Source organism: Gigantopelta aegis, chromosome 11, assembly GCF_016097555.1.
Source record: "Gigantopelta aegis isolate Gae_Host chromosome 11, Gae_host_genome, whole genome shotgun sequence".
NCBI classification, from domain to species: domain Eukaryota; kingdom Metazoa; phylum Mollusca; class Gastropoda; order Neomphalida; family Peltospiridae; genus Gigantopelta; species Gigantopelta aegis.
Window position 1 is genome coordinate 31,008,497 of NC_054709.1, and position 10,856 is coordinate 31,019,352.

The window sequence follows — 10,856 nt, forward strand, 5'->3', positions numbered from 1 at the left end:
AAATACAAATCGTGTTCAGTGGAAGCAAGTTAACATGTAAAGTAAAATTAGTGTCGCATATTTGCGGTCATGTCCGGGACTTCCCGAAGATTAGCGTAGTGACGCGGTATGCGAACGCAATAACCGGCATAGGTGTTAAAAGTCCCTGACTGACAGTACGTAAATACTACATTCCCTGGGCGTTTCAGTTCGGCGTCCATACTCAATGTCGTATTCCTAGTGTAAAATAATTATAACGAATTGTATAATATTCTACACCATAGAGAGACAGAGTAGGAGAAAGGTAGATAGTGACATTGACAGAGAGAGAGAGAGAGAGAGAGAGAGAGAGAGAGAGAGAGAGAGAGAGAGAAGGGGGGGGAGAGGGGGAGGGGGGGGGGAGGGAGAGAGAGGGGAGGATGGAGAGAGAGAGAGGGGAGGGAGAGGGAGAAGGGAGAGAGAGAGGGAGTGAGGGGGAGGAGGAGGGAGAGGAGAGAGAGGGGGGAGGAGGAGAGGAGAGAGAGGGGAGAGGGCCGAGGAGAGAGAGAGAGAGAGAGAGAGAGAGAGAGAGAGAGAGAGAGAGAGAGAGAGAGAGAGAGAGAGAGAGAAATGGTTAATTTCAATTATCAGTGAAAAAACCCGTTGTAGGAAAATCTAGGGCATGTCGCTTTAAGTACTAGTATACGATATAGCGCAGCACCTGTGAGCTAACTCGAGTATCACATGTGTGTGTGGTGTGATGATAACGTGATGTCCTGCTGTGGCAACGGAACAGCAGGTCGATTTTATTCAAACTTGTGACATTATATAAATTGATTGCTCGTTTGGACGAGGTAAAAAAAAGCAATCAACTACCTTTCCTGTAACACAGCTTTTCAATATCACGAATCAACAGAATGGTTTCCAATATATCATACATCACTATAGGTCGCATGAGCCTCGACTGGTCAGAGAACCCATTCTTTGATATACCAGTCGCAGTGCACTGGCTGGAACAAGAAACAACCCAAATGGGCCCAACGACGGGGATCGATCCTAGACCGACCGCGCATACGGCGAGAACTTTACCACTGGGCTACGCCCCTCCCTCATATGTAATTTCTATCATCAAATAAACTGTTAATCGGAAAATATTACAAGTGAAGAAAACTACTGACAAGACCTTTAATTGAATTTGAGCTCGAGAATAAATTAGAATGAATGAACCGAATGCTGTGTTTGCCCACTATGACATAAATTGGTTGCAGTGTGTTATCCTTGATAATAAAATTCCTGCCATCGTTTAATTGTTCAGCCTCCCACTAAACTAAACACGACAATGTTATAACGCAGATATATACATGCATGTACATACGACAGAAATGTACCTGTTAAATATTTACAGTCTGTTCTAAAGAGACTGAGTGTGCAGTTAGTAAACATGAAAGTCGTATCAATGCGCGCGACTTCTAAAAGGTTGTCTCTGGCTTATTACCGGCCTCGGCGGTGTCGTGGTAAAGTCATCGGACATAAGGCTGGTAGGTACAGGGTTCGCAGCCCGGTACCGGCTCCCATCAAGAGCGAGTTTTAACGACTCAATGGGTAAGTGTAAGACCACTACACCTTCTTCTCTCTGACTAACCACAAACAATTAACACACAGTCATGGACAGACAGCCCAGATAGCCGAGGTGTGTTCCCAGGACAGCGTACATGAACCTTAATTGGATATAAGCACGAAAATAAGTTGAAATGCAATGTTTGCGCTCGCGTTACTCTGTTTGTATAAAAGCACTCGGAACTCTTCGGTTAATGCCGTGATTCTTACCTCGGAACATATGACAGTCGGCGTCATGTTGAAGTTTTGAGAAACAATGTCTAACTATTACTATTTCTCGCTCCAGCCAGTGCACCACGACTGGTACATCAAAGGCCGTGGTATGTGCTATCCTGTCTGTGGGATGGTGCATATAAAAGATCCCTTGCCACTAATGGAAAACTGTAGCGGGTTTCGTCTCCAACACTACATGTATGAAATTACCAAATGTTTGACATCCAATAGTGGATGATTAATAAATCAATCTGCTCTAGTGGTGTTGTTAAACAAAACAAACTTATTTTATTTGTGTGAGAGAGAAGTCGGTGTAGTGATCTTGCACCTACCCATGGAGTAGTTAAAACGACAGATCCTAGTTTTTAAACACTACAATATATTTTTCACTACTATAGCTGATTTTGATCATTTAAATTAGAAGTACTTCTATTTCATTATTTAGAATATTAATTTTAGTACACCTACAGTGGTTCCGATCATTCAGGGTTTTCGCAATATCCCAAAATAAAATTTTCAAAATTCTAAAAACGTACGTTCGTTTGAGAAATAATGGTTATCGAGATCATCTCTAGTTATTTTTGACGGTATTTCCCTGTGTTAAACACCACAGACTTAAGTTTCTCTCTGTTATAACCTTATCCAAATGTGTTGTAGGTTTGTAGACCAACTAAACTTAGTGTCCATTTTCACTGGCTCTAAGCTGGTACTGGAGTGCGAACTTAGTACCTACCAGCCTTTCGGTCGATGTCTTTTTTTTTTTAACCACTATACGGAGATACTAGTAAATAACAGCCGTATTTTTAATAAGTGTAACAACGAGAAAACAGATATTTCGTGTACACAGGTAATGCACTCTGACGGGCAATAAAAAGAATAATGACACACATTACACATATTATGTAACATGGTAATAAAAAGAATAATGACACATTGTATGTAACATGGTAATAAAAAGAATGACACACATAATATGTTACGTGGCGTGTTTCAGAGAACTATTGAGTAAGTTTATATTTATGATGAAACAGCATTATGATCCAGCTGTTGGGATTACGACTACGATCCATGTCGATTTATTAATCATGGGCTATTTGGGGTCAAACATTTGGTAATTTTGACATATATGTATAGTCTTACAGAGGAAAGCCGTTACAAGGGAAGGGAACTATTTTTACGTGCCCATATCCCGAAGGTTCAGGCGCGCCCACCCCGGACTTAATGATAATGGGGGGGGTAAAATTAATATAAAAGCGCCATACAAAAATAGTATTAGCTATTAAATTAATTATTATCAGCAAGGGATCTTTTTATATGCACCATCCCACAGGCAGGATAGTACACATCACAGCCTTTGATCTACCACTCGTGGTGCACTGAATGGAACGAGAAACGGTCCAATGGGCCCACCGACTGGGATCGATCCAAGATCGACCGTGCATCAATCGTGTAATACACCTTATGTGTCTTGTTTTTTAAACTGTTTTCGGTTGGGACTAACCATAATGTTGTTTACTGGGTTGTGCGTGTGTTTATGTGAGCGTGCGTCTATATATGTGTGCGTGTATGTGTATGTGCGTATATTTCTATATGTATGTATTTCTCTGTTTGTATGTCCGTCCTTTAACTTTAATTCCATCGCTGTCATGGTGATTATGACCATCATCATCATCACCACCAGCATCGCCATTATCATAATCATCATCATCCATCATCCATCATTATCATCTCTCACTATCATCCATCTTTATCATCACCATCGCCATTATCATCATCACACCTTTATCATCAACATTACTGTCATTACCATCACCATCATCACCATTATAATCACTCCTTTATCAACTACCATCATCATCATTACCATCATCATCATCACCACCTGGCACCACCATCATCATTGTGATCATAGTCATCATCACCATCATCATTATCATCACCACCATCATCACCATTATAATCACTCCTTTATCATTACCATCATCATCATTACCACTATCATCATTGTGATCATAATCATCATCACCATCATCATTATCATCACCACAACCATCATCACTGTCATCATCATCATCACCATCGTATTATTGTTACCATGGGAATTGTCAGCAACGATCGAAAATGAGTTTCAACATCATCATTATTGTCGTTATCTAAGTTTTACCATCAACCATTTAACACGTACTTGCATCAACTGAACGTTTTTGCCGTAGGTTATATTCAGTTTTTTTTTCAATGGCATGTTTTTTTGCCGTGGACATTTTCTTAATTTCAGGGGTTGTCGTACTAGTCCTACTCATAATTTATTTGAAATTTCCGTGGAACATTTTTAAAGCTCACTCGGGGTACGCTAATATCTTTGCGAAAACAACCTATGTTTTGGGTTTTTTTTATGCAGTTAGCAAAAGTAGTTCCTTAATTAAAAACTGGCGAAAGATGCCAAGCCATTGATGATTGCGCATAGTTAAGTAGTTCTATCGTAACCACTTCGTTAAGTCTTGTGGGTTTACTGTCCACTTGGCAACTGGTAACAACGAGGATTCTGTTATAAAAACAATACTCTACGTGTGTGTTAGCGTTTAACGCCCAGACTACTATACGCTTATATGATGAATCTGACCGAAAAGCAAATGTTCAGAACACTTCATTCAGAGAGAGAGGGGGGGGGGGGAAGGAGGGAATGTTTTATTTAACGACGCACTCAACACATTTTATTTACGGTTATATGGCGTCGTACATATGGTTAAGGACCACACAGATATTGAGAGAGGAAACCCGCTGTCGCCACTCCATGAGCTACTTTTTTCGATTAGCAGCAAGGGATCTTTTATATGCACCATCTCACAGATAGGATAGTACATACCACGGCCTTTGTTACACCAGTTGGAACGAGAAATAGCCCAATGGGTCCACCGACGGGGATCGATCCTAGACCGACCGCGCATCAAGCGAACGCTTTACCACTGGGCTACGTCCCGCCCCCACGCTTATATGATGAATCTGATCGAAAAGCAAATGTTCAGAACACTTCATTCAGAACTGTCAGTGGTGGAGAGAGAGAGAGAGAGAGAGAGAGAGAGAGAGAGAGAGAGAGAGAGAGAGAGAGAGAGAGAGAGAGAGAGAGAGAGAGAGAGAGAGAGAGGGGGGGGGGAGAGACACAGACACAGACAGACAGACAGAGGGAGACAGAAAGAAAGAAAGAACGATATAGCGAGAGACAGAAAGAGGGAGTGTGTGTGGGTACCTGGAGAGAGAAAGAGAGAAACGGGGTGGGGGAGCAGTAGCTATCGTGGATGTACCTATTTTAAAGGCTATTAAAATACATATGCACGCTCACACACACTCGGTGATAAATGCAAAATCAGCAAATACTGCATGACCAGTGTGACAATACACCTTTAAATACCCAGAATGTGGGACTCAGTCACTGACATCGGATATTGGTGCTGTCATAGTTATAATATTGCTACATATCTTGGCATCACGATTGAACTATGACAATAAAATTGTTTTAACATATAACTTAAAAGTTATAACTAATAATAAAGTAACTATAGACATATATTATTTGCGACTTTTAGCAACGAAATACACCAACAGTTAATTCTGAGTAATAACGTTAAACGTTGTTCGAAATTGTAAACATAACAGGTATAACAATTCGCCGTACAGTCGCAATTTAATTTGTATGCCTTATTATGCGTAATGTGTTCTGCAATGTGAAAAGTTATATGAACTTGTACGAACTTGATTAATAGTATGTGACCCCCAAACGTAAGTCATTAAAGGGACATTCCTGAGTTTGCTGCAGTGTTTAAGATGTTATCGACTAACAAAGACTTTTTAACGATTGTAATTACATATCAAATATATTTTTCTGCATAAAATATTAGTGGCTGTATATTAAACGTGTTTTTGATCGTTCTAGTATTTGTACTAGTTTAAATTTCATTGTATTTCCTAAAAACTATTTTTTTCGTACGTACGAAATTATTTGAAGACAAAATCCAGTTTGGGCTTCTTACAAATATAAAGACGACCAGAAGCACATTGAATATACAGACACTGATATTCTAAACAAGAAAATATATTTAATATTTAAGTTTAATCGTAGAAATATTTTATTAGTCGGCAACATCTTACAATGCAGCAAACTCGGGAATGTCCCTTTAATAAAAGACAAAATTTTAATGCATATTTGCTCAACTTCTGCTAAAAACATTTGTTGTTACGACAGTGCCTATATCCGTTGTCAGTCCTACACATGTGAGAATAAGACAGTTTCATTTATAGTTCTGTGTCGGCTTAATACTCAATTACCTAGACATTTCGTATGTTACGTACGTTACGTTTGTTACGTACGTCAAGCTGAGGCGTGTCACAGTGGTTCGTGCACACAGTAACGGCGTCACGTAAACAATTACTCCATGCAGAAAATAACTTAACTGAGATAATTACTTACGGAATGTATGCCAACTTTGTAAACCAGCCTCGTTGTGTGTAATATGTTATATACGTGGTTTAGATGGCAATTACAGACCCCCCCCCCCCCCCCCCCACACACACACACACACACACACAAACACACACACACACAAACACTCGAGAACGAAGCTGTATGGTTCCCCTTTTACACTAGCCTGAGTACTCTGTCGTTCGAGAGCTAGACGGACATGGGGACGGTTATGATCGCTCTCTGCCGTCACGGAATGGCTGCCTACCACCGGGTCGGCAAAGATTCCCGCTCTAATACAACAGAAATCGTAGGTTTAATTGTTGAAAACCATATCTAGCTATCACATCACCTTAACTGAACCATGATGGAGTGAAATCCATGTCATCCCCCTCGGCAATTTTAGTTTTTGAATTATGGACCATTGCCATAATTCAATTATTTTTAACAAAATGTCATTAATAAATGGAGTATGGTGGTTATGAAGATGGTTGAATAAAGTACATTTAGGGACAAATCAAATTATTTTTGTTCAGGTTATACTTTGTTAGACCATTAAATAGGTCAGTGGTCTGTGACAGTATGCCTTTAATATATCCCACAAATAATATGTGCACAGCTAGCACTGCTCTCAGACTCGTTTCAGGAGAGTAATTGTACTTTCTATTAGCATGTAAAGTTCTATAGTATCAATATGGTAAACTGGTAATGCTATGTTAAATGGCTCCCCATAATTTAAGTTAGGAGAGCAATTAATCACTCTCGTCACGTCGAGGTCTGCACGATTTCCACACCAGTCACTAACAAGGCTCATATAGACTCGAAGGAAATGTTTTATTTACCGACGCACTCAGCACATTTTATTTACGGTTATGTGGCGTCAGACATATGGTTTAAAGGACCACAGAGATATTGAGAAAGGAAACCCGCTGTCGCCACTCCATGGGCTATTCTTTTCGATTAGCAGCAAGGGATCTTTTATATGCAGCATCCCACAGACACGATAGTACATACCACGGCCTTTGTTACACCAGTTGTGGAGCACTGACTGGAACAGGAAATAGCACAATGGGTCCACCGACGGGGATCGATCCTAGACAGACCGCGCATCAAGCGAACGCTTCACCAATGAGCTACGTTCCCCACCCCCTCTACACTCTAAAAATAAGACTACATCTCGACTCCATAACTATTGCCTGTCAGATGCACGTCCGTTTTAAAAAATATGAGAAATGCATTTTGTGATATTAAAATCACCAAGGTGACCAAAAAACACGGAAATGGATAATCAAAATATGATTTCAGTTATCAAAAACGGCTCTAGTCTTTAAAAATGTGTCTTAGTGTTTAAAAACTAGGGTATGTCCCTTTAAAACTAATGTATTCCGTATTGTTTTAGTCGGACCGAACGCACGCGCCGCATTCTATATCCATACCTTTAGAAATAAACGTACAGCGTAGACTAGTGCAAGGTGAATGTTTAAAGATACTGCTATTAGTGTGTTGCCAATGTAAGACCTACCCAACAAATACAGTCCTTTTGACGACTAAAACCACGTATTAAACACATTTTCTTGTTAAGAATCAGTTACCTGATATTCAAATATCAAGCTAACCAATTTTAATTTTAGTAAATAGAAAACGGCTGTATTGGGTGAAAACATTTTATAATGGCTACTTGCCTTTTCGTTGTATTTCAGTGAGGAAATATTGTTATGGCGTAGCATTAGGTACGATCTTGAAAATACTGTAAATGACGACTTTATTGTTTCAACGAAAAATAAAAATTACAAAATAAAATTATATGGTATCCCGGCGGGATACTGGGTTCTTGAAGTCTGGTATCCAAAATTAAAATCTGCTATCCCCGGGATATCAGGATACCGTTAATATTGAACACTGCATAGGCGTACCGGCTCCCATTGTTTGTAGGAAGGCGGGAGCGGGAGGGGGAGAGTCAGGCTGGTGTTTGTCCGAATTAATCGAAAATGCCCGAATCTGGTTAATAACAGTTTTTCATTTTAACATTACTGCCAAACAGATATATATATATATATATATATATATATATATATATATATATATATATATATACATACACATACACATACATATATATATATACATAGGGTTGCAAACAAATCGACCGCGCGCTGTACCACTGGGCTACGCCTCGCCCCCGGTTTGAGATAATGTTGCTCTTCAGCCATTTTTTTTTTAAATATTGTACTTCATTTTAAACCCAAGCCGTTGTCTGCGGCATAGTAGGATATTTACATACGTAAATCAATATAATTATTATAACAAGATAGTGGGTGTTTAATAACGTGCATAAGTATTAAAGTTAAAGTTTGTTTTGTTTAACGATATCATTAGAGCACATTGATTTATGAATCATCGGCTGTTGGATGTCAAACATTTGGTAATTCTGGCGGATAGTCGTAGAAAGGAAACCCACTACATTTTGTCCCCATTAGTGGCAAAGGATCTTATATATTCACTGTCCCAGAGACAGGACAGCAGATACCACGGCTTTTTGTCAAATAGATTATTTATTTTTATTTTTTTTGTTGTTGTTGGATTCTGTGTCAGTTTGAAGCAGTAATTTGGCGACATTTCAAGCAGGTTTAACCACGCCATTCCATATGTTACAGGTTTGTTATGTTTTTGGTGTTCTTAAATTAAGGGGCGGGACGTAGCCCAGTGGTAAAGCGGTCGGTCTGGGATCGATCCCCGTCAGTGGACCCATCTTGTCTATGGGATGGTGCATATAAAATATTCCTTGCTACTAATGGAAAAATGTAGCGGGTTCCTTCTCTAAGACTATGTCCGAAATTGAATGACACCCAATAGCCGATGATTAATACATCAATGTGCTCTAGTGGTGTCATTAAACAAAACAAACATCTTTTTAAATTAAAAATGAGGCTAAAATATTAGTCGGGTCGAAACCTGCCTGGCCTTACACTTTCTTACAGTCTTGAACACTGCAGAAAAAAACTAGGAACAGTCGCTTTAAAGGCACAGAGAAAAATCAATGTCAGACTACTCACTGTATTCGCTTCGACATTTCAATTCACAGGTGATGTATGCGAGTCTGTGTTCAAGATGACCAGGTGTAGTGACTGCTACTATAGAAACTGTCGTCTGCGAATTCACCAGCAGACGATAAAATCCACAAAATCTTAAAAAGTAATATCCAAACCGAAAGAAAACAACAACAAACGTTTTAATTTAAAGGAGATTTTCACTTCACGGGTGAAAGGAGACCTGTGTATGTGTGTGTGTATATCTTAATAATTGTTTTCGTTTGTCGCTGCAACCGCCAACCTGTTAACATCGGGACACACCTAATTTACATTTTGTATAGCCAGTGACTAACTCCGCGCAGCCGTACTGCGCACGTCGTCTGCTACCATAAAGCTATAGCCTGAATTTTGTGGTCCGACAGCAGCTATTGTAGTGGTGCGCTGAAACGAATGTCATTTACATTTTGCAAGTGACTTCTTTTGTTAGGCTATGTTTGTTTTCTGCGCCTGAAAGGGGCCTTTTCAAATGATTATTCCAATCGACAATTCATGAAGCCGGTTAGCCCATTTGTGTCGTAGATAATACACCACATCAGATTTTTCACACAGCACATTCATCGCACAAATATTATGAATGAACACAAGTGGGTGCACCTTGATATTTCCGTTATCGAGCTTTAACCAGAGGGTGCAGAGCTGTAGTGTGACTGTTCTCTGAAAGGTTTATTTTTCTAAATTCTGTTACAACATTCCTTTCCTTTCCAAATTCTGTCAATTATTCCGCTATGCCTACGCAATGCAGGTGCAGCTAAGTACGATTGTTTAAAGGAAACATGACACGAGACCATATTATAGCTCATTTTAAAAGAAAAATGATATAAAAATAATATACAAATAACTTTATAACAATAAAATACGTGTAGTTAACTTAAAATGAAGAAATTACGCTAATCAGTATCAAAGTACGATTTATGCATATTTCTTCGTGAGCGTTCGGAAAAAAAGGGAAGTGACGTCAGAGCCGCTGTACTCTTCCATTGTTGTTAACTGTTTATATATGGAGTAAGGGGCTTACGATCTTTTCAGTCCAACAGTGCCGTACTGCGCGGCCTTTGGGTGTAAAAATAAACAGTTTAAACGATCGGGATTGTCTTTTTATGGTTTTCCAAAGGATTGTATCCGAAGAAAGACGCGTGTATTTTATCGCAAAAGAAAAGATTGGACACCAACACCGCATAGTACTTTGGTGTCAGCCTATTTACAGCCCGGAGCCCGAACGTTACCCGGAGACAAAAACAGTACTCGGTTGCGAATGCCGAGGTGTACATTGTACATATTTGGCACAAAGATACACCTCAGCATGATGTATTTATATATGTAAAAAACAAAAAATGTAGAATGTTTTATTTATTTATTTTTTTGCAAAAAAAAGAAGATTTTTCATGTTAGGGCTGTAGGCCTACATAACAAAATCTGTATTCACCGTCCGAAGAAGGAAACGTCAACAAGTAATTAAATATGGCATATACAAACATGGGATTTGGCATGAGGATACATCTCAGTACGATGTATTTAAATATGTTTTT

General features: G+C 39.3%; 1 protein-coding gene across 2 annotated transcripts in view; it reads right to left on the bottom strand.

The window, feature by feature from the left end:
- The window catches only part of LOC121385312, a 54,646-nt gene that overhangs the window by 27,427 nt on the left and 16,363 nt on the right, over positions 1 to 10,856 (bottom strand). The window contains exon 1 of one of the 2 annotated variants that reach the window (XM_041515944.1): positions 9,295 to 9,618. The exons of the other annotated variant lie outside the window; for it this stretch is intronic. Within the exon in view, the coding sequence (XP_041371878.1) occupies positions 9,295 to 9,311 (17 nt within the window). The 5' untranslated portion in view covers positions 9,312 to 9,618. Of the gene's footprint in view, positions 1 to 9,294; positions 9,619 to 10,856 lie in introns of those variants that run through there. 2 annotated transcript variants of the gene reach the window in all.